The 25,940-nt window shown below is 41.1% G+C and overlaps 1 protein-coding gene across 1 annotated transcript in view; it reads right to left on the bottom strand.

Moving 5' to 3' along the window:
- LOC124776452 overlaps positions 1-25,940 on the bottom strand; it is a 110,208-nt gene that overhangs the window by 32,783 nt on the left and 51,485 nt on the right. The window contains exons 9-11 of the mRNA XM_047251461.1: positions 13,766-13,998; positions 12,836-12,992; positions 5,279-5,368 (exon numbers count right to left, since the gene is read on the bottom strand). Of these exons, the coding sequence (XP_047107417.1) occupies positions 5,279-5,368; positions 12,836-12,992; positions 13,766-13,998 (480 nt within the window). The remainder of the gene's footprint in view (positions 1-5,278; positions 5,369-12,835; positions 12,993-13,765; positions 13,999-25,940) is intronic.

Genomic DNA, 25,940 nt, shown 5'->3' with positions numbered 1-25,940 from the left:
CATGAAATTAAATAAGATGTGATAGCACGACTGCACACTGAAGTAAATGAATACATGGTTGAATATATGAAAGAGGTATTAGTGACCATCAAGCCACTGTACACTTATCAATGAAGACTTAGTGTAAGTTAGAATTAAGTTTTCTTCTTCCAGGGAAAGATGCAACGACATATCCTAAAGTGAAGAAAGTAGAATGCTTGTTGAGTGTTAGGTACCATATAAACATACGAAAGGGCTGCACTGCAAGTAAATATAGTTGTAAGTAAGTAGTGCATAGAATCTCTTGTAGCAACTATTGTTTACTTCTTTAATTATTTGAGCTTGATAAATATGCTCCGACAAGAAGTCACTGTAAATTGAAATGAAATGTATGTTAATTTATGCCATAGAGGAAAAATGAATCTATTATTACATGAATGTTATGTAAAGAATGTAAAACCAAGAGAGAGCAAAAGGGGTACTCATATAACTGGAATTGAACAATGTAACGACATTATAATTTAACAAAATGTACTAAACAAAATGACAATCAGAATGTAATGTATATAAGCAATGAAAATGACATGTTGGAAAATGAATAGGATAAGTTTATTCTAGTAGTTGCATTTTTTGTCATATGTATAGTATGTGGAAAGGATTCTACAGAAATTTTGTGTAATGCAACAGTACAAAAGGGGCTGCAAAACAAAGCACAAAAACTTACGAACCTGCCTGCAAAGTATTAAGTGTGCGTGTGAGATATGTGGGTGTGCGCGTGATGAACTAAAAATGACAATACTTCGTGCAACGTCATAAAAGCATGAATTTTCTGTTCTCGACAATGTCATAAAAACACGAATTTTCTGAGCTCGACAACATCGTAAAATCATGAATTTTTCTGTGCTCGACAACGTCATAGAAGTGGCAAGAAACTTACCTTGTCGGCGGATGTGAGATGTATGGCTGGTGTCCCCACTGAATAAGTGCAAGCGACGAATGGAAGTACATTCCTTGGCCCACTGATCTGGAAACTAGTTGTCATCGCATTGAAGATTTCGCAAAGATTCACTGAAAATGAGCTTCGCGAATTTGTGCAGTGAAGACTATGTGAATGCAGACACGGGCACACTAACTTTGTATTAAACACGTGAAAGCGAGCAGGGATGGTAATGGATGTCTAACTGCACATGCATGCTTTGCAAGCTAAACAATGGGCAGATGCTGACTGACAATAATGGGACTATGTGCTTACAGCAAGCACTTCATTGTGAAGGAAAACTTATGTATGTAAGTGTTAGGGGAGCTGACATGCCTACATAAATTGGTAACCATATAGGATAACTCAAATGGCCGAAAAATAAAGGCTATGCCCACAATGGCCACAGTTATCAACCCATAAAAAAAAGAAATAAGCTCAGACATAGTGCACCTCCATATCATGTCAGTGCGCAGTGGGGGGCAATTGGGCAATTATATTGTATCATTTTTTTTTTCTTTTCTCCCTTGTTTGTTTCTTTTTATATATATAAATAATTTTGTACCATAGATGACATTGGCATAGAAACAAAACAAGTAGAGATATGCTCTCCAGTTTTTTAATTTCTTTATATTCATCTGTTCATCTCTATAAGTGATAGCAGGTGGATGTTCCACCGAGTTAATATTGATAAAAAATCTGTTCGTCTCTGTAAGTGATAGTGGGCGGACATATTACGAGTTCTGCCGAGTTAATATTGTTAAACAATCTGTTTGTCTCTATATGTGGTAGCGGGCATATGTATGAAGAGTTCCGCTGAATTAATTTTATTCAAAAATGTTTATTCTAACTGAACGTTAAAGAAGTATTATAAAAGTTATTTGTGAGACAAAGTTTATTTAAAAAATCATCTGTTCATCATTCCACAACGCACCGAGAATCCTGCGTCAAGAGGATCAAATCAAACAAAAGGAATTCGCGTGAGCAGAGGAGGAGCGATTGTCATAACCAGCTCTATGCACAATGGCGATAACGAGAAGCACCTAAATTTAAATGGTGAATGTTGATCTTAAATGTATTGAATATTGAAGGTCTGTCTTTCAATTATTCTTTTAAAATTTATCTTTTAATTATTTAAGCAGCAATTTTTAATCAGTTTCCAATATATATTACATCTTATATACCCCCCTCTCCCCAGTCCCTATTCATTCACTATACTGTACCAGGGCAATGCCTCCACTGTAGTGATGACTATACCTCTGCACCTAATACAAATAAAAATCTGATTCATTCAGGGATGAGTTACTAGCAGTCTGCTGCTTGATTCCAATCACCACCAATGCACTCAGTCATGTCAGGATGAAGGAAGAGGTGCTTCAGCCTGATCTCTACACAGCAGTTTCCACTGTCACTATTGGATACACCTCACAGCGCCAACAGTATTGTTGAGTGTATGTTAAAAAATGGGTACAATAACATCAAAGCTGGTCCACATTAATCAGTAAATTGAATCAAGCCCTCTTATTATCACTTAAGTAATATGAGGGGGAGGGGGCATAAAATTATGAGCATTAAGTATTCTAATACTAGCTTGACCACAGCCATGACAGAACAGTAACTGCAATACAACAGTAGAGAATATCATGTGATTTTACCAACAAATTACAAGACATATTAGTTACAGTATTACTATGCCAACATTCTGAACTGATCTGAATGTACAAATCACACTATCCTGTCTCTTGACATAGATTATTTTACAACTTTCCTATACTGTTTTCTACCATAAACATCTTTATGCTACTGCAAAATAGATTGTATTCTACCATAAAAATCTATATGCCACTGCAAAAAAATGTCAAAAAGCTATCTTTTCTATCCACACTATTTCAGATTATTAGTTTTTAAAACTTGTATTAATCGCTAGCATTTGAAATACAGTGTTTTAACCAGCCATCTGATCACACTATCTGTCCATTCTGAAAGACTGTGTTCCTTATAAATTGTACTATGTATTTCCCACACACACACACACACACACACACACACACACACACACACACACACACACACACACACACACACACACAGAGAGAGAGAGAGAGAGAGAGAGAGAGAGAGAGAGAGAGAGAGAGAGAGAGAGAGGGGGGGGGGGGGGGCATTCTGGGCAGTGGTTCTTTTTTTATATGTTCTGCAGAGGTAACTGTGTGGGGAGGGTTGACTGAACAATTGTCATTTCAATGATTCAAGAGCGTGGACGTGTGGGCACGACCATTTTTATGCAATATGGTACTCCTCCACACATTGCACTGCCAGTGGAGCAGCTGCTGCAGAAGATTTTTGGAAATGCTAGAATTATCAGCTGTTATTTCCCTACAGCCTGGCCATACAGATCATCTGATCTCAATGTGTATGACTTCGGGCTGGGGGGTTCCTGAAAGATGTCGTGTTCAGTTCTCCGATTACAAACCTAACTCAACTGAAGGCACACATTATGCACCACATTCTTAACATGATCCTTGAAACACTCCTATCTGTTGTGGAACATGCTGTTTCGTGATCTCAACATGTGGCACAAAATGGTGGACAGCGTATTGAACATATCTGTCCTGAAAATTAAAAATCGATTAGACTGTTGCTTTTTATGCAGTTTTTTGCTCGGGATAACATTGCCATGGTGAGTGGGTTTACCTCACTAACAGTACCACAACTGCTGAATGCCCAAATTGTGTGGTCATCGCACAGTACGGTTGGTTTAATGTGCAACTCACACCAAAGCTGTCATATTGCAATTCATCTGTCATTTGTAGCCGAACCCATTTACATTATGACATTTACAGTGCCTTTCAATGAGAAAGAAGACAGGACACAGTCACTGGCCTTAACACATCAGAAATGTAACACATGTTGTCCAAAATTCCAGCTATTCAAACTTCGTGTACTCAATGGAATCCCTAGCATCAATTCCCATCAATTCATGTGCAAGGCCCTAATGACAATGGTGAACGCATTCTGGCAAGTTCAATTCTCCTCGAAGACTACATATATTAAAAACAAATTTTCCAGTAATTAATATATTTTCCCCATGTGGAATGTTTCTTTCTGATGTGACTTACCATACGGAAGCACTGGCAGGTCGATAGAAACACAAACAAACACATATGTACACACAAAATTCTAGCTTTCGCAACCAATGGTTGCTTCGTAAGGAAAGAGGCCAAATGTCTGCTTGTGTCTGTGTATGTGCGGATGGATGTGTGTGTGTGTGTGTGTGTGTGTGTGTGTGTGTGTGTGTGTGTGTGTGTGTGTGTGTGCGCGCGCGAGTGTATACCTGTCCTTTTTCCCCCTAAGGTAAGTCTTTCCACTCCCGGGATTGGAATGACTCCTTACCCTCTCCCTTAAAACCCACATCCTTTCGTCTTTCCCTCTCCTTCCCTCTTTCCTGACGAAGCAACCATTGGTTGCGAAAGCTAGAATTTTGTGTGTACATATGTGTTTGTTTGTGTTTCTATCGACCTGCCAGCGCTTTCGTATGGTAAATCACATCATCTTTGTTTTTAAATATATTTTTCCCGCGTGGAATGTTTCCCTCTAATGTGTGTGGATACTTGTCTTGCTGCAAACGCGCCCATTTCCTGTCTCAAGCTATACGATTTTCTAGTACAATACTGCACGCCCGAGTGAACTATGTGTGTGTCCTCTCAAGTGGGGACTGCTGAGATCCTGTGTGACATTGAGTATCTCCCTCCTGAATCCATTGATTCCATAATCACAACAGTTATGGGATCTCAACCAAAGCATATGGCAGTATTATGGAATGGTAAACTGCAGTCTCTATATGCCACAATCCTGCTGTTATTAACTTCTGGCACATGCTGGCAGATGATCCTCCTCCTCATGTGAGGCAAACAGGATCTCCCCACAAACAAACAACACTCAAATGCTACTTCTGGATGAGAAAACCAATGTATAATGTTTTCTTATACACCCTACTTGTACCTCCTTTGCCTGGTCATGTTGAAAAGCCAATCATTAGAATGTCCAAATGTCAATCATTTGAATATGCATGTCTGTAGCACATCATCTTTATGGTGTTGCAATTGTAATGACCACAAGTGCATTACTGGTAACTGAGGGTGGTTCAAAAATTAATGAAGTCAAATATTTAATTTAGTGACAAAGATGGCATGTCACATTGGAGAAATTAACTGATTTTAACAACTAAGATACTGATGATGTCATACATATAAAAACAAATTCTTATCAGTCTACAATTCTTAAAATTAATACGCAACACAGGGAAGGAATTCACAGGAAACATACCTCTATCTTTGAACGACTACGGAGAGATGAATTTGATGCTGCACTGTGAAGTGACACTCTACTTCCACCAAATGCGCCATCTGCTGAAGCCTGGAATCAATGATCATATTTACCAATACCAAAAACATAAATTATGAAAGGCAGTAATGTAGGAAATTACAACAGTTAGGCTTTAGGCTTGATGATTCTTGCACAGAATAGCTAGCACATATATCTGCTAACTACTGCTGGGTTTCATTTTAAATCTGTTTAGACAGATCATTGATGCAATACACTAACAAATTATTACAAATTTGAACAAATCAGTAAAAAGATCCATAAAAAATTTCAACACGAAACACACAAGACTTCACACTTGGTGAGACTTACTAAAGCCTCTCCAACTAATATGGCAGTGGTGTATAGCAAGTCCTGTGCTTTACAAAGAACTTGGCAGTATGAGGCAACTTATCCGTATCTTGTTGCACATCCTCTGGCATATATGCAAGCACTGACTCAAATGGGAAGGGTGTTGTTGTTGATGTTGTTGTCTTCAGTCCTCAGACTGGTTTGATGAGCTCTCCATGCTACTCTATCCTGTGCAAGCTTCTTCATCTCCCATTACCTACTGCAACCTACATCCTTCTGAATCTGCTTAGTGTATTCATCTCTTGGTCTCCCTCTACGATTTTTACCCTCCACGGTGCCCTCCAATGCTAAATTTGTGATCCCTTGATGCCTCAAAACATGTCCTACCAACCAATCCCTTCTTCTAGTCAAGTTGTGCCACAAACTTCTCTTCTCCCCAATCCTATTCAATACCTCCTCATTAGTTACGTGATCTACCCACCTTATCTTCAGCATTCTTCTGTAGCACCACATTTCGAAAGCTTCTATTCTCTTCTTGTCCAAACTAGTTATTGTCCATGTTTCACTTCCATACATGGCTACACTCCATGCAAATACTTTCAGAAACGACTTCCTGACACTTAAATCTATACTCGATGTTAACAAATTGCTCTTCTTCAGAAATGCTTTCCTTGCCACTGCCAGTCTGCATTTTATATCTTCTCTACTTCGACCATCATCAGTTATTTTGCTCCCCAAATAGCAAAACTCCTTTACTTCTTTAAGTGTCTCATTTCCTAATCTAATTCCCTCAGCATCACCCGACTTAATTTGACTACATTCCATTGTCCTTGTTTTGCTTTTGTTGATGTTCATCTTATATCCTTCTTTCAAGACAATGTCCATTCTGTTCAACTGCTCTTCCAAGTCCTTTGCTGTCTCTGACAGAATTACAGTGTCATCGGCGAAACTTAAAGTTTTTATTTCTTCACCATGGATTTTGATACCTACTTCGAATTTTTCTTTTGTTTCCTTTACTGCTTGCTCAATATACAGATTGAGTAACATCGGGGAGAGGCTACATCCCTGTCTCACTCCCTTCCCGACCATTGCTTCCCTTTCATGTCCCTCAACTCTTATAACTGCCATCTGGTTTCCGTACAAATTGTAAATAGCCTTACGCTCTCTGTATTTTACCCCTGCCACCTTTAGATTTTGAAAGAGAATATTCTAGTGAATATTGTCAAAAACTTTCTCTAAGTCTACAAATGCTAGAAATGTAGGTTTGTCTTTCCTTAATCTTTCTTCTAAGATAAGTCGTAGGGTCAGTATTGCCTCACATGTTCCAACATTTCTTCGGAATCCAAACTGATCTTCCCCAAGGTCAGCTTCTTCCTGTTTTTCCATTCGTCTGTAAAGAATTTGCATTAGTACTTTGCAGCTGTGACTTATTAAACTGACAGTTCGGTAATTTTCACATCTGCCAACAACTACTTTCTTTGGGATTGGAATTGTTATATTCTTCTTGAAGTCTGAGGGTATTTCGCCTGTCTCGTACATATTGCTCACCAGATGGTAGAGTTTTGTCAGGACTGGCTCTCCCAAGGCTGTCATTAGTTCTAATGGAATGTTGTCTACTCCCGGGGCCTTGTTTCTCCTTTCATCAATTAAATTCAATATATCTTCTGTTACCCAAGGATTTCTAGTAGCCCTCGCCCTTTTACCTAATTGATCCTCTGCTGCCTTCACTATTTCATCTCTCAAACCCACCCATTCTTCCTCCACTGTATTTCCTTCCCCCGTTCTTGCCAATCATTCCCTAATGCTCTCTCTGAAACTATCTATAACCTCTGGTTCTTTCAGTTTATCCAGGTCCCATCTCCTTAAATTCCCACCTTTTTGCAGTTTCTTCAGTTTTAATCTACAGTTCATAGCCAATATATTGTGGTCAGAGTCCACATCTGCCCTTGGAAATGTCTTACAATATAAAACCTGGTTCCTAAATCTCTGTCTTACGATTAAATAATCTATCTGAAACCTTCCAGTATCTCCAGGCTTCTTCCATGTAGACAACTTTCTTCCGTGATTCTTGAACCAAGTGATAGCTATGATTAAGTTATGCTCTGTGCAAAATTCTACCAGGTGGCTTCCCCTTTCATTTCTTAGCCCCAATCCATATTCACCTACTACGTTTCCTTCTCTCCCTTTTCCTACTGTTGAGTTCCAGTCACCCATGACTATTAAATTTTTGTCTCGCTTCACTACCTGAATAATTTCTTTTATCTTATCATACATTTCATCAATTTTTTCGTCATCTGCAGAGCTAGTTGGCATATAAACTTGTACTACTGTAGTAGGCGTGGGCTTCGTGTCTATCTTGGCCACAATAATGCGTTCACTATGCTGTTTGTAGTGGCTTACCTGCACTCCTATTTTTTTTATTAAACCTACTCCTGCATTACCCCTATTTGATTTTGTATTTATAGCCCTGTATTCACCTGACCAAAAGTCTTGTTCCTCCTGCCACCGAACTTCACAAATTCCCACTATATCTAACTTTAACCTATCCATTTCCCTTTTTAAATTTTCTAACCTACCTGCCTGAATAAGGGATCTGACAGTCCACGCTCCGATCTGTAGAACGCCAGTTTTCTTTCTCCTGATAACGACGTCCTCTTGAGTAGTCCCCGCCCAGAGATCCAAATGGGGGACTATTTTACCTCCGGAATATTTTACCCAAGAGGACGCCATCATCATTTAATCATACAGTAAAGCTGCATGCCCTCGGGAAAAATTACGGCTGTAGTTTCCCCTTGATTTCAGACGTTCGCAGTACCAGCACAGCAAGGCCGCTTTGGTTAGTGTTACAAGGCCAGATCAGTCAATCATCCAGACTGTTGCTCCTGCAACTACTGAAAAGACTGCTGCCCCTCTTCAGGAACCATACGTTTGTCTGGCCTCTCAACAGATACTCTCAGTTGTGGTTGCAGCTACGGTACGGCTATCTGTATCGTTGAGGCACGCAAGCCTCCCCACCAACGGCAAGGTCCATGAACCATGGGAGGGGAGGGGGGTGTCATTAAGTCATCAAATCCTCTCCTGAGTCAAGACAACTACTTTAACTGGTCCTTGATATCATGGATATTGACACTGGGATTGAGTTGACATACGAGTTGGTCCTTCACATGCTCTGTGAGAAATAGATCTGGGAATCTCACAGGTCATAAGACTACCTTAACATCACACAGAAGGTTCATAGAGACATGTGCCATGTGTGTCCTCTTGAAAATTGTCACCACAATATAGTTGCATGCGAGGTAACACACGAGGCTGCAGGATGTCTGTGACATACCATTGTGCCACCAGATTTCCCTCAATCACAACCAGCCGTGACCTAAGTCATACATGACAGCTCCCCATACCATGACACCAGGAGTAACACTGCTGTGTCTCTCCAATACACTGAAAGAATGGGACCTCTCCCCCAGTCATCCCATACTAACTGACAATGATCATCTCAGGTAGTGTAGAACCGTGATTCATAGCTGAACACAATGCAGTGCCATTCATCAGCAGTCCATCCGTCCCAGCCACGCCACTCCAAACACAGTCATTTGTGGTGTTGTGTTAACGCAGCCTAGTCAGACTCCTGCTAGACTCCTACCAACGATGTTGAATGACACAGGGCATCCTTAACTTGTCTGGCAGTCACATGTGTGAAGGCATTATGATTTTCATGGTTCATAATATTTCGAACCTCCCTTGCAGTGGTTCAGGCAATGGTTGACCATAACCTTGACAATGAATCCGGCTACCCTCACTTCCGCATGCAATATAACATTGAGCCATAAAATTGGATATTGCATGAGTCAATGAATCAGACAAACGGAGACATACGATGGGGTCCCTGATAATATTTTGTCATAGGAGTATGCAGCAACTCTGTCTCCTTCACAGTGATCACCCAACGTCTGACACTGTTCATGCCCCTTATATAAACCTCCCCCTCCCCCACCCCCCCCCCCACGCTCCAGACCTGGTAACAACACTAAACACAAAAAACACTCTAGTGCACTTTGGTGGCGTTTCTACCAGCCACAGACAACTGCAGCTCTTATCATCTACATCCCAACCGATGGTGTGTGTGTGTGTGTGGTGTGTGTGTGTGTGTGTGTGTGTGTGTGTGTGTGTGTGCGCGTGTGTGTGGAGGGGGAGAGGGGGGCAGCGGCACGTGTGCATGCATACAAAGTGCTTCACATTTTTGTCAGGCAGTGTAATTGTATCATGTCATTATATCAGCAACCACAGCCTAAAGACTAATGTCGTCTCAAGACTAAAAATGGCAGGTAAATATCATCACTTACACAATGAGAAATAAAATTTAGTATTTTCACACAAGACTTACTCAGCTGGTTGTATGGCAACTGCTGTATACATGTTTGTGGCACTGTGGTGACTGCAAATGGGCAATCTGTTTTTAAGCAACATGTGAGATAAACGCAAAGTGTAAATATTTGACGTGCCACTGGATACAGCAAGTAGTCTCATTCCTATGTAGTAAGGATAATTTTAGCAGCAACTGCTGAATCAGAGACGTTTTACAGCCGGGTGTGCTAATAAGCTTTCAGACAGCTCACATTTCAGCAGAGCAATGTAAGTGTTACAAAAGTTTTTTTGTCATAAGAATGGCTGGTATCACTGCTTTTCTTTCCAGTGTGCTACGTTACATGTTGGAAGTATCTGAAATGTGACTGACCAGCAATTTTTTCTTCATAACCCTAATCACTGTTGATACGTTGTGAACTTGAGTATAAACAACATGGAAGGAAATTTGCCGTGAATATATCCTAATTATTTATCATTTCATACCATAATATTTGAACTACCAATTGAAGCACATGGCAGTCTTATACCATAACGAATTCTCAAGGTTAGAGATATGTACAGTTCTGTAATCTCAAACATTTACATATTTTCATTAACATATGTTGTAGTTGGAAATTCTTATCAGACTCATGGATAGTTCCATGTGCTACACATTTAAGTCATTATTCTATTTCATTAATTGTTTTTATGGATTTTAAATAAATTTATTGTTGAGATTTCTTGTAGGTTCTTAGTAATAAGTAGCAACTAAAGTAGCGAGATCATCAAAAGACACAAAGAAAAATTATGCAGTTTGTCTGATGGGTATTAGAAAGGTGGCGTGTGTTAAAGCTAATGAGCAGCTAGCACATTTACACAGAACAAAACCAGCAGAGATAATTAACCCTGTGATGCTTTCAAAAGATAATGAATGAGATAATGCAGCACCAATAACAACAATCAGCTACATTTCACATACAGAATCTGTTTGCAACATCAAAATAGATTTATACCTAAATTCCTAAAGCTAGATAAAAGAAAAAAATACATAATGCGTTGTTTTTGAAAATTAAGTACTTTAGGCATAGTAATATGAGAAACAGGTATAACACTGTATCATCTCAATAACACACACTACCATTCGTAATGAGAGCAACATATGCTTCTGATACAGAATGACTAAACGTACATATGACATAACTGTAACATTTTTTCAAGAGATTACAATATGAAGAAATTACCAAATGTTGACCAATAGTGTTTAAATGTTCCATGTGGATTACAACAACCTGTGGAGGACATGCACGTTTGCTACTGTTAACCTACACTGGAACTAAAAAATGCAGGCATCTTCCGGGGCAATGCTGTTCCTTCTGCTCCTCTCCTTCTTTGGAATGCTCAAGAGGGAGATGGAAAGGGGAAGTGACTTCGTGCTGTGGTTCACCTATCAAGGGCATTCTATACACATGCAATGAAAAGTTTTCAGTCAGAGGAGCAAGCAAGCCCAATGAAATATTTTCTATCACCCCCCTCTCCATCAAAACACACACACACACACACACACACACAAACACACACAGGTGCGCATGGTCGAAGTTAACACAGTCACCCATCAGAAAGGGGAATTCTCTGATACACATTGTGAAGGTGTTAGTATTATGCCATGCCCAACATGAATTTGTAGTAAGGTATGCATCCAGTGAGGCTAATGCATCCTTACATCATTTCCAGCACCGCCAAACTGTTCTCGCTTCCTTATGTTGTAAGATGGAACTTTAAACTGAAAATCAAGCCATAAATGAAGAGGAAGTCCTCCCAAAATCCTTTAATCCAATTTTTATAGTCCTGACACCCTTGTAGCCTACACATTTTGCAGTCGACATCACACACAATATTGGTCATTTTGCAAAGAGCCTCCTGTAGAAACTATGTAGCCACCAAATAACTAACCTCGGCACTACAAAAAGTTATAACACAAGCTTCCATGCACACAAATAATGCTCACTTTGCAGGTATGACTAGGAAATATTCCTCTCATCTAATCACAATTTTACAGTGCCCTGCTTCAAGTCCTATATGTACATTTTCAATCATCCTGCACTGGCTCCACTAGCCACCAAATTCTCAACATACGGGCACATTGCTATCCCAACTCATGATTAGCGCGCTACAAGTCTCCAGTTGTTCTCCATTTGATCTGCACCATTTAACCTTATCCAACCTCTCATATGTTTCTGCATTAATTCCTTACAGCTAGATCTTGTGCAAATTAGCAAATGCATTGATATGTGGCCCACCTTTCCACAGTTTAGTGCTATCGTCATTACTGTCCAACATATTAACACATGACAAAAGCACTTGGTATGAGGAAATTAGCATATCGCCACCACCCCTTTCCCTTTCTCGTACAGCAAGTGGCAGAAGTTTTCACTGGCAAATACTCCTGAACACGTTTAACCAATAACCTACTACAATTTTACAAATTTATGGTATCCTTAAATCAATAGCACAAACATTTTTTTCACTGCCATCAATTTCCTATACATCAATTTACTAATGAGTATATCTGAATAAGCCTACCCCCTGGTCACCTCTTGTGGGACCTGTCTTACTTGATCTTGTGTGATACCAAGATATTTCATACATTTTGCATCTTTTTGCTGATACATTAGTTTATGCAAACATCCACACTTTCAGCAACAGATAAATGACTATTGAAATCATTGTTCTGGTACTATCACATCTGTAAATAATTTACAGCTCCCCTTCATTGAAATAAAAAAAAACTGTCTTTTTCCCACTGTACAAAACAATGCCTATGTTAGCAATGGCAAAATAATATGCAACACTAATTCATGCACTTACCTGCACAGGTGAAGCAACACTTATGACGTGGGGATGAGCAGATACGGGAGAATCTTCATCTGCGGACAGTGTGACTTCTTCTTCAGAAGAAGCATAGCTTGGTGTCATTTCTCCAGTACCATGGAAAGATGCTGATCTTAAAACAGGGTTCTGTCGGCTAGAAGAATATAAACATAAATTTGATATCACAATGTTTTGCAGTTCATGACTATAACTATCAATCAAATAAATTCTGATTATTACTGCCATCTACTACTTCATGAAACCATTTACCCTGTTATTACGAGACAAAAAATAATAACAACATATGTTTTAAATGCACTTTTCACCCCTTTAATTTTATTATTTGACAGGTCATTGTTCAGTATGTGTGGAGGGGTCACCGTAATAACTAATATCTCCAAAAAACTCCCATACTGAATGAGTCAGCTGGGTACACCTAGACTTTTACTCTACGGCTGCAGACCTGCAGCATGTCACTAATGGTGTATTTGAAATGTACTAGAGTCTTTCCCATCTGCCCATACTTATTAAAACATCTGTCCACAGTTAAAGTAATTACTTATTCATTGCCACTGCTTGGAAACTGTGTGTAATTCATCATGAATTTTTGCACAATCACTCAATGTTGATACACTTACACTGTCTGATAGTCTACTCATTAGCTATCCTATTGTGCTTTAATTGAACACAGATTGATTTATTTGCAAATATTGCCAGGAAATGAAACATTATTCAGAGCCTAATAACAAATTCAGTATCAGACTGCAGGAACTCTCATTACATGAAAGCCACATGTCATCTTGGATTGCAGCCTTGGTCAAATTAATTTCCTGGCAGTAGTACAACAACACAAAAGGAAGGATGTACCTAAACTTACAGATGTAACAAATACACACACTGCAGAGTAAATAAAAAGTAATAAAATACCTAGGTGAAGTCTCAGTATCAGGGATACAGGATTGTGTCATGCTGGTGCTTAAAGGTAATGCTTTTTTAGCTGCTTCTTTCTTCTTTCCTTCTGCAGCAGCTTTCATTGGATCATAGCTTTTACGTCGTTTCCAGTTTTGAAACTCCACTTCCCTTGATGACAATGTTGAATTACTTCGCCCACCAGCACTCTTCTTTAATTCCTTTTTTGGTAATCCCTGTCTCGAACTGGGCTGGAAATAAAATGTAACAATTTATCATCATCATCATCATCATCATCATCATCATCACATCATCATTATTATATTATTATTATTTAGTTTTGTTTTGTATCTTAATCCATAGGAGCACTCCATTAAATGTACAATAATTAAAAATGGTAATAATGAGTTTGTATAAAATGCTTATTTCCAATAATTAATACGAGGGGGGGGGGGGGGGGACCAGAAAAAAACACCTGACAGAGAGCACTGCCATTCGAACATGTAGTGTAGAGTTCTCCCACTAGATGGGGTTAGTACAGATGTTCACAAAATAACTGTACAGATGGCATCAGTGTATAGATCAATGGGTGAGGGTAGTGTTGTGTTTCTCTGACTATTGGCGTGTTCCGCTTGCAAAGTTTAAAAAAATCAGCAACAGAGACTCACCATATGCTTCAAGAGGCTTTCCAGAAGAATGCTGTGAGCTGCACACAAGTTTCCTACTGGTTTGGGTGCTTTAAACATGGTGAGTTGAGTGTTGAAGACCAATCTCATTCTGAACGCCCTGCAACCTCACGAAACAAGGAAAATATTGACAAAATCTGTCAAAAAATCAAGGATCACTGTTTCACGACAAAAAATTTCAACAGAGACAGGAGTGAGTTGGAGCAGATTTTGCGTAAGGAGACGTGCTGCTGCTAAATTTTTTCCACGGCTCCTCACACAGGAGCAAAAACCATGCAAATGAGTGTGTGCCAGGACTTGAATGCAGGGACAGAAAGTGATCCATACTTTTTGAGCAAAGTCATTACAGGTGATGAGAGTTGGTGTTACGAGTATGACCCCGAAACCAAGCAAGCATCTAGCCAGTGGAGGACTCACAACTCTCCCAGACCAAAAAAGCAAGAAAAATGAGGTTGAAAATGAAGACAACAATTAACTGACTGTTTTAATGTTCATGGAATTGTGCATCAGGAAATTGTACCCCCTGGAGAGTATATTAACTAGCAGCTTTATTTGGAAGTTTTAAGATGTCTGCGAGAGGATGTGCAGGGGACACACCTGAAACTTTAGGGATCAAATGACTTGTTTATTCATTATGGCAATGGTCTCACACACACGGCCTTACAAGTGACCCACTATCTGGCCTCTCTGGGATGGTCTGTCATTCACCACCCACTGTATTCACCAGATCTAGTCCCACGCGACTTTTTCCTATTCCCACCGAATGAAAAAAAACATTAAAAGGGAAGCGTTATGATGATGAGGATGCAGTAAAAACAGCTTCGCAAAAGGTACTGGACAATATCAAAGTTGAAAAGCTCCGGACATGCTTCAAACAGTGGGGAAAAAAAGAATTGATAAATGCATTACATCTGATGGAGAGTATTTAAAGGTGGCTGAAGGAATTTTGTAACAAGGTTCATTAATAAACTGTTTATAACAAAAAAATTTTTTTTTTTGCACCCCTCATAACTGAAATATAACAGCTAAAAAGATGATCATGGTGTACTGTTAGGATCATATCAACATTTGTCTGCAGTGATTTGTGAAAAATGTGCAGTTCCAAAATCTAAGAACATTTCTATGCTTTCATTACATGGACAAATTGCCTAATTTACATTTACTTTAGTTTATTGCAATAACAAAAAATATGTAAAAATTAAAAACAGGAAACAGTTAAAAACCACAAAGAAGCAGATAGGTTGGCCAAAACTTTTCTCTGTAGGCACAGCTCCCAGTAATTTCAATAGATCACAGCTTTTCTATCTTTCTAAGTAAAAAGTACCTAATCTGGGAAGGGAAGAATATTGGGGGTTGGCAGGTCACTTAAAGCCCAAGCCAAGAGGGTCACACCTATTAAGAGGAGAATTGCTACGAAAACAGGATGGCCTCATCTGATGTCAATCTCTTCATGGTCCAAACATCCTTCCCCTCCTCATTCGTCAGTACCACCACCTACGTCAAGCTGTTCCAACACTGGCTCTTAGGGCACGGGAGCCTGCAAGAGTCCCCATCTCACCCACATGGCAGGCACAGGTGACCCTATGGCACTATGTTACAGCCTTGTTCTGATGGGTCTGTGTGCACTAGGGTACCTGAGGGCAGGAAATTTAACTATAACAGCCGGACCTAGCACTTTTATTCCTCAATGGATTACTCTATCATGGCTATGACTTTCTCAAGTCAAACCCTGGAATGATATGCTCCTCACACTAATTATCATTACTAGTCCATTGTCCCTACAGCCTCTGCAACATCAATAAATTTTACGCAGGTAGTGCCCCAAGGCTCATGAAAATTTACACGAATTTCTATTTACGACAGATGAAGAGTTGCCGATAAAATGAAACTTTCTTTGCTACCAGATTCAATCGAAAATCACGCAATTTGTATAGCAACAGAGAGAATACATGTGCCTATTTCACCATCTATCAATGTAACAATAAGTAATGCTCACACTCATGAAACTGTTATTGTGAACTATATGGAATCACTATTACTATGGTTTCAACAATAAAAATGACTTTTTATAAAAGTCAACCTCAGTCACTGAAAGTAAAATATCTAGTACAAAGTAATGCAACCGACAGTTTTCATACATATAAACAAAATAGTGAATACAACACATTTCTAAAGTGTTACCTGTTGTCAAGGGTGAAAGGAAGTTACATAATTCAAGTATGGATGCTGAATTGATATAGGCCATCACATGGACATCTTGAAAGAATTGAAAATTTAGGCACATTTACAGAATAATCCAAACTCAATTGAAAAAAAAAATTACTAGAAAATAGCAATTTTATTGCAAATTTCAAGAACATATTTAAAGCTCTGTAAGGGTTTTGCTAAAGATATCTTCAACAAGTTTCTGAATGAATTACAATCTCCAATTATGTACTTCATTGCTACTTAACGATATAAATCCTTAATAATCCATTCATGGTAGGAAACAGTACTCTACTGCACAGTATGATATTTTAAACATAATTAGGCAAACTGGTCTACAAACTGACCTTGTAGTTAGTACAGTACATTTCAGTTTAGTCCCACAAATTTACAAACTCTAGGCACTATGTAGTAAACTGGTAGTTCATTGTCTTACTCTTCTATTGCATGCAACTAAATCTTTCAAATTAAGCAGATGGACAATATGAACTGTGCTGTTAGTTTCCCTCTGCCATCCATGTCACAATGGTTTGCACTGTACAGATGTAGGTGTGGATGTAAATGTGATGTGGTAAATTCCATTTTTGATTCTCACTTGTCATGTAAAAGCATACTATGGATTTTACCATTTTCTTGTGTATTCAGAATGAGGTGTTCACTCTGCAGCGGAGTGTGCACTGATATGAAACTTTTTTCTTTGTGTATTAATCGTCTGCCACCATATTATAGGTTGATTATAATCACGACATTCCCTTAAGAAATGTGTAACTGAGCTGCTACATTATCACGTTGTTCTAAGCTGGTTTGTTGGTTGGTTGGTTGGTTGCAGGGAGGGAGGGATAAGGGACTAAACAGCAAAGTTTTCAATCTCTCAACCCAGGGGTTAGTTCATCTGGAGGTGGTGACATCCACCAGGAAAGTGTCTGATGATGAACATAGGTATGAACAGTTTGTTTAATAAAATGTAAGGCTCTGTTAATCGTTATCGGTTCTGTCATTAAAAGATTAAATGTTAACAGCAAAAAATATTGTGCCTGACCAGTGGAGATGGAAAAGCATATTCTGCCCAACCATTTGTTTGAGATCAATCAGTGTAAATGATGATAGCACCATGATATTCTTGGAGAACTGGAAGGAATAGACAGTGAAAGATCATAGTGGGGGAGGGGGGGATGAACTTTAGGACTGTAGTACATATCACTCAAAATTCATGGCCTGGATACTATCGAGGGGAGGGGAGGGGAGGGGAGGGGAGGAGAGGGGAGGGGAGGAGAGGGGAGGGGAGGGGAGGGGAGGAGAGGGGAGGGGAGGGGAGGAGAGGGGAGGGGAGGAGAGGGGAGGGGAGGGGAGGAGAGGGGGCGCGGTGCAGTGCGCAAAACACAAGGAGTACATTTTAAGGAGGTTTGGTCGATGTCCTGGCAGAGGGCTGTGAGTTGCATTTCCATTGGTAATCCCAGCCAATGGTGGGTGTCAGGAGGTTGATGCCTCTCATACACAAAAAGAATGTGATAAGCTAGATGATGAAATTTCCAGATGGTGATGGTATAAGTGAGCAATATTTGGTGCCATTGGAGCTAAAGAGGGAAGATTCCTGCTACTACAACAGCAATGAGACTGTCTATGGGACTAGTCCGGAAGGTGCCAGCGGCCTGTCAAATGCACGATAATGGACTGGGTCTAACAATTTCAAAACTGAAGATACCACCAAGCCATTAAGCCGGCAACTGTATTACAGACGCGACAAGACCAGGGCCTGGTAAACATAGAGAAAAGCAGTACAATGTACACCCCAAGAGATGTGGGTAAGAAAGTACTACAGTATTAAGCTTCAGCATGCAGCTAGTCTTTAGCTGACAAATACAGATTAGTCAAGTCAGCGTGTTATCAACAGGGAGGCCCGAAAAATTAGGATACTTCAACAATTTCCAAGCACTGGGCACTCGAGCAAAGTTCTGAGTCAGGATGGACCAAGATACAATAACAGAAATGAATGGCCTATGTTTTTGCAGGAGTGAACTGGTAACCACAGGAAAGAGTCCAAGCGGTGGCCCTTTGGTTGGCACCTTGAAGACGGCACTCAGCCTAAGCTACAGGGTAGGAGCTTTACCAGATGCAAAAATTGTTGACATGCAACGCAGAGGTTCACTGGACGCAAGAAGGTTGCTAGCCCATTGATGGCAATGGGAAAGAGTCTGACAATCAATATGGAGCCCTGTGGAACACCATTCTTTTGGCCCATGCAGAGCTTTGGGAACAAAAGGTATTGAGATTCGAGGACCCAGTACAATCTGCAGGCAACCATTCTTTCAAGCAATTAGCAGAGCACATTAGTGGAGCCAGTAAGTTGGTTAGCTGGTGGGTTTGCACTGAAATTTCCAAGTAGGGGGAAAGGCTGGAAGGGCTGTTTTATTAAGGTGGTGATATCAAGGGAAGTAACTGCCTGCCTGAAGGTAAATAGAAGGATGGGGATGATGATACTATCTTGCCACTGCAAATGGAAGACACCTTTGAGACAAATACAGTTGAGGACCCTGAGTAGTTGTAGCCTGTGATTAAGTCAGATGTTGGGATGTTGGGTCATATGATTATGAACGGAATCAGTTCCTTATCCTCAGACAAGCCAAATACCTGACATGGTTCCCATCTAGTGAAATATTCATCATTATATAATCTGGCTTGGTGGGGGATGAAACATACGTGGATGTCATCAAATTGTCATTTCTGCATGTGAAATTACCGGGTAAGGAGAGGATGCTGATTCTGTTTCATCATTATATAATCTGGCATGGTGGGGGATGAAACATACGTGGATGTCATCAAATTGTCATTTCTGCATTGCGAAATTACTGGGTAAGGAGAGGATGCTGATTCTGTTTCAAAGTGGGTCGCAAGGTGTTCAGTAAGAATAAATGCATCGGAAAAAGACCATCAAAAACAATGAGGCCCAGAACAGTTATTGATCTTTGGCAGTCCAGATGACCATGGAGCTTGACCCAAACCTGAGAAGAAGAGGCACACATTCCTAAGGAGAAGACATTATGCTCTCAGCATTCCTTTATACTGCACTTAATTAGACAGTGTGCCTTAGCATGGAGTGAGGAGGGTAGCCTGTGAAGGATGCCTCTTGAGAGTTGCAGGTCCCTATGATGATCCTGAATAGCTCCTGCAATGTCTTTGGTCTACCATGAAACTGGCCACTGGGGAGCGTGCTTGTAGAAAGGAAATAGCATTTCCAACAACACAGGTAATTGTATTGGAGATATCTCCCACAACTCTGTCGATGCAATCTGGCAGAGAGGGGATGAAGATGAGAGCAGAGGTATATAACCAACAGTTGGCTCTTCAAAGAGCCTAATGGGTCTATCATGCAATGACAAGGAGGTGACAGGAGCACCAGGAAATGGTCACTGTTGCGAAGATCATCATGGGACAACCAATGGTGCGAAGCCATGAGATTAGGGGAAATGATCATATGGTTGATAACCGAAAATGTGCCATGAGCAGCACTGATGTGAGCAGGAGTATCATAATTGAGGAGGCACAGATCAAGATCAGAAAGAAACTGGTCAATCAGAAGGTTCCTACCAGATGACGTGCTACTTTCCCACAACGGATGGTGTGGACTGAGCTCCACAAGTATAAGAAAAGATGGGGGAGTGCTGTGGATGAAGGTGGTCATCTCAAAGAAATTAAATGCTCTATCTGAAGTTAAATAAATGTTTGACAACACCCGTGCAAATCAAAGTACAGATCCCGCCAGTTGCCCTCCCAGGGTCAATATGATTCTGACAGAATGCACAAGAACTATAAAGTACTGGGGAATGATCTTCAGTGAAATGAGTTTCTTGGAGGACAACTGCAGAATAAAAAGAAATTACCCAGTAGCTGTAGTATTCATTACAGTTCCATTGGTCATTGTGTTGAGGGTGTCCTGGTTAGGCGTGAAGAAGCCAGGAGGATCAGTCTTGTCCCAGGACCACTGTCTGTCACTGGTGCAGGTAGCACATTAATAAACATTGCATCAGAATCCAACACTGTGGGAAGATCCAGCACCTTCTTTTCTTCTTCTTCTTCTTCTTCTTCTTCTTCTTCTTCTTCTCCTCCTCCTCCTCCTCCTCCTCCTCCTCTATCACAACTTAAGGTGTCAGAGATCCTTACGAGGGCTTATCCACCATAGGAGTGGGGATTGATGAAGAGTGAGCAGGGCTGGGGACTCTCAGGACACTGCTATTCCAGTTATTGGCTGGCGTCAGGTCTCTGTTATGTAGGTCTCCAGGGAGAGATGTCTCAGGAGTGAGGCCTGTTACTGGTAGATGTTGGAGGAAACAGAGTTCTCTGGCCAGGTGTGGAAAGTAGTTCCTGATGATAGTATTACAGGAACCACAAGAAAGGTCGTATGAACGATTGTCATGTCGACATGATTCAGGTGTTGCTAATCTCATAGGAATATGAGGACTTGGCTTATTTCAATGCGATCAGCAAGTGGACTACAGACGGTAGATATTGCAGTCAACAGTTCGTTGCTCTGAGTTAACATAAGCTGCTTCCAACTACTCTTTGTAACAAACTTGTATAGAAGAGAGAATACGAACATTTATTTCCTTCTCAGTAATGGCAGAACTAGTTAATAGTCAATAACAACAGAATGATTAATTGTTATGTCACAGAATTCAGAATGTCGTCAATCCCACAGTAAGAAATAAGCATGAGGCAATGCTCCAAGTGGCAGGTGTGCAAACTCCTTGACATTCAGTGGCGATCAGCTGATCACACTTGCCAAGCGCGTAAATTCACCTAGTCGTCACACCAGTCCCCTGTGGAGAAGCAGAGCTTCATCAGAGTTCACCAGGCGTGACATCAGCTCAGAATCTTGAAGAAAAATCTACATGATGACCACATCATTTTGGCATAGTGCCTGTGCCACTGGAGAAGCGGGATGCAGCTGATCGTTTTTAGACGACAGTGGAGTCAAGTGACATGGCTGGGAAGCAGTGAGTGAATCTTCTAACACAAATGCAGGCTTTATGCACTCAGTGGAAATGCTGTGCCATTGGCCGGAGATCAAAATGCCCAACATCATCTCATGACAAGCAAGGATGCGGTGGGGGCTGGTACAAGGAGGTGTAAATGCTGGTCTGATGCCATTTCTAGGAGCATGATGTGAATACTGTTAGACAACTCCTTGTGCACAAATGTTGATTGTGAGCCGTGACATGATCCTGGCCAGGGCTGGCTTTGCAAGATGTCCTCCTTCAGCTTTGCTATGAAATCTGGCAGATGTGAATCTTCCCCCATCAAGTCACTTATATCAACAAAATTCCCCTGGCAGCCGCAATGTCTCACCATATACTGTTTCTGCCGGTGCCGCATCAAGATCTGGCTTATGCACTGCGCGTAGGCCAAGTAGAACAAATGGTAAGGCTGCAGTCCGCTTGGAGTCATAACACAGGAGCACACTTAAGAGACCTGTGTCATTGCTCCACCATTGCTGGGTGGGTGGTAGGCTGTGGTAGCACAGTGGGTTGCACCACAAAACTTGCTGAGATGTGCAAATAGCTCCGACTCGAACTGGTGCCCTCGTTCAGTAGTAAATTGTAGTAGGCAACAGTAATGCGCAACCCACTGAGACATGAATGCCCCTGCCAGTGTCTCTGCGGAAGACTTATCCACAGCAACTGCTTCTGACCAATGCGTAAATCTGTCTACAACTGTTAGCAAATAGCATTGCCCATAGGACGATGACGGGGTCCCACGACGTCAATGGGAATATGGACAAATCTCTCAGTTGTCCCAATAGGCACACGGATGTGGCGTGAAACTTTACTATGTTGGCAGCCTAGGCATGTGCAAGCCCACTGGCAGCAATCTTCCTGTAGTCTGGGCCATACATAATACGTGGAGACAAGTTTAGTGGTTGCCGTGACTCATGGGTGGCAGAGCTCTTGAAGACCATGAAAAATGTGCTTGCAGAGCTCTGCTGCCATGTATGGATGAGTCCTCACGGTTGCGGAATCACAGCATAACTGCATGTCTGTTCCTGACACGTTTACAAGTTTGAGGCGAAGGTCCACCTCAGTATCCTTGAGTAGGTCACAGAGCTCCTGATCAGATTGTTGGATACAGGACAGGCGTAGAAGGTCAACAGTTTCCAGAACTGCACCAACTAGTGAGATGCAGACATCTACAATATTATTCAGCCCTGAGACATGCTAGATACCTGTCAAAAATTGTGCTAAAAATTCAAGTCTCGGTGATCACTTGTGACTGCTTTGCCAGAAGGTGTATGTGAGGGTTTTGTGGTTCGAGTATATTATAAATACCCTCGTTTCCAGTTGTGCCGCATAAATGGCCCACAATTCTCTGTTATACGCACTCCATCACTATTGCACAAACAGTAGCTTATGTGAGAAAAAAGGCAAGAGGTTGCCATATCTTGTTTACATATTGTTGGAACGTAGCCCCGATAGCTGTATGGCTAAGCATCCACTACTAGTGCCAGGCGCATATCTGCCACCAGATGAGCGAGAAATCCAGAGTCGGCAATGCTCTTTATGGCAGCTTCAAACATGTCAATCATCACAGGTGTCCAATGCACGACTGTTTTGCCTTTTACTTTGAACCAGCCAATGTGTCTGCGAGTGGCTCCTGCAGTTCAGTTGCCCATGGCAGGAGGCAGTGGTAAAAATTGAGCATACTGAAAAACCTGCATAGTTACTTTCCTGTTACCAGATGCAGAATATTTAATATGGCCTCGACCTTTTCATATAAGGGGTGTAACCCCTCTGAGGAAATCTGATGGCTCAAGGAAGTTGTTTCGAAACATTCAGGACGATAACGTGTGTTACCAGCCATTCAAAGACTCAGTTGAGATGATGTTTGTGTTTCTAAGGTGTCTCTGAGAAGACAAGGATGTCATCTAGGTACACAAAACAATTCGGTAAACCTAGTAGCACCAAGTCTATAAATGGCTGCCACATCTGCGCCGCATTCCTTGGGCCAAAGCTCATAAATAAAGTTTCAAATAGGCCAAAAAATGTTATAATGCCAGTTTTAGGAATGTCTTGTTCGGCAACAGGAATCTCGGTGTACGCCTTGGCACAATCAACCACACTGAACACTTGTTTTCCACTTAAAGCGTGGTTGTAGTCTTTCAAATGCGGCACAGGGTAATGGTCAGGGATGGTCCTTGCTTTTAAGGCACAGTAATCACTGTGTGGTTTCTTTTTGAGTACAACATGTAGGGATGATGACCACACACTGCTGGAGAGACGAATGATGCCTTTGGCCAGCATGGTATCAAATTCCGTTTTTGCAATGGTGTATTTGTCTGGGGCCAGTCATCTAGGCCTACATGACACCAAGGGGTTGGTGTTGACATAACGAACAATATCATGGCATACCTGTTGCGGGTCCCCCAAAGGACTTACAAGTGACAGAAACTGGTTGAGTAGTTTGGTGTACTCTCCTTCTGCAACCTGGATGATCTTGGTGTCGCAGCCAGCTGCATGGCACTGGAACCCGGCTGTAGCCAATCCGGTGACGGTGTCTGGTGTTTGTGATATCTGGGAGCAGGCAGTAGTTTGCTAGTAGATCTACCCAATTATAGGCTCCACCAGGTCCGTGACGATGAAATTCCATGTCAATGCATGTCGCAATCCCAGATCTAATTATAAATGTTGTGCGCTGTACTTCTGGTTGGCAGAGCTTTTAGCAGCTGACAGTCTGAAGTTCGTGGTCGGGCAGCACATATGCAGTTTATCTCTCAGCAAAATACTCAATTCTGATCCCATCGTGATCAAACATTTGTGCCTCGACTTGAGGTCGGTCAAAAACAGGTGTCCAGAAGAACAATAAAATGCATCCAATTCTGCCTGGCACGTAAGGATGACATATTCGTACAGCAGATGACACTTATGTGCTAGGTTACCAAACGACTGATGGTACCAGCATATATTAGCTGCTTGTGAATCATCAGAATGAGGAGCATTGGATCCAGAATGACTCCACAATTTCCATCAATATCTACTTTTAGCACGGCAGTCAGCGAGAAGTTCACTGAATTGTTTGCTTAGGGCATCAATTTTGTTCAACAGGCCATCACTAAGTTGCTGTTCCAGTGCTGTGACTTTCTTTGTCACCTTGTCGCAATCTGATCTGACATCCCTCAAAGTACTGCTGCACATTACCACTGAGTCGGGACAGGAGGTAGGTATGACAGCGTCCTGTATCTGGTCAACCAAATCAGTCACATTGTACTGAGACATTTCAGTTCATGGTGCAATTATGGCCTTGACTTGTGCTGGCAGCCTGGTGCTCTACAGTGTGGTTGTAGTAGCATGTCCAGGGAGGTGTGCGCACTGACCTTACTTCATAGGTGATGGAGGTATTGTGAAGGTTTTTCATCACCTATATCCTCCTGGGTGATCACTTTTCATAATCCTCTTCTTACAAGGCGGACACTCAACATAGGAGTTTATCTTTCAGTTTCATGCACGTGTCTGTCTCTGGTGGCACTGTTATAATATCCTGTACCTCTGTTGCATACGTGAGATCGAGTTGACAACTACTAGTGCAAATTTGGTAGAATCTGTCATTATTCCGGAAGACAGAAAACTTCCCTCCATCTGCACAAACCAGAACACAGAGTTGTTCAGTCAAAACAGCAGAAGTCGTACTGGCAATCTTGAAGTAACAGGTGCATCATTGTTGGGTCACCAGTGTCGCTAATCTTATATGGATACGAGGCTGCAGCTTATTTCGACATGGTCGGCGTGTGGATTATAGACGGCAGTTATTGTATTCTACAATTTGCTGCTCTGAGTTAACCTATGCGGCTTCCAACAATTCTGTGGAATAAACTCCAATAGAAGAGAGAATATGAACATTTATTTCCTTCAACAGTAATGGAAGAACTAGTTACTAGTTAATAACAACAGAATAATTAATTGTTTGGTTGGTAAATCACAGACCTCATGGAGCATCCGATCTGTGGCAAAGAATAAGCGTGAGGCAGTGCTCCGAACAGCAGGCATGCATACTCATTCACATTCAGTGGCAATCAGTTGAACGTGCAAGTCAAGCGCACAATCTCACGTTGTTGCCACATAACCATTCATATTGTTTCTTGCCTTTGTATATGACAGGTGGTCAAGTATTTTATATTCTTGTATTTTCTTTTCTTTTTTGCAAACTGAAAAACCGGTGATCTTGGAGGATGGTGTTCAATACAACTGATACACAAGACCAATTATTCACAAGGATGACCTGCATGGAGTGATCATCTGTATTTTCCACATTTTGTG

Source organism: Schistocerca piceifrons, chromosome 2 (genome assembly GCF_021461385.2).
Source record: "Schistocerca piceifrons isolate TAMUIC-IGC-003096 chromosome 2, iqSchPice1.1, whole genome shotgun sequence".
NCBI classification, from domain to species: Eukaryota; Metazoa; Arthropoda; class Insecta; order Orthoptera; family Acrididae; genus Schistocerca; species Schistocerca piceifrons.
The sequence above is the reverse complement of the archived record's forward strand: the minus strand, read 5'-3'. Positions and strand labels throughout refer to the sequence as shown.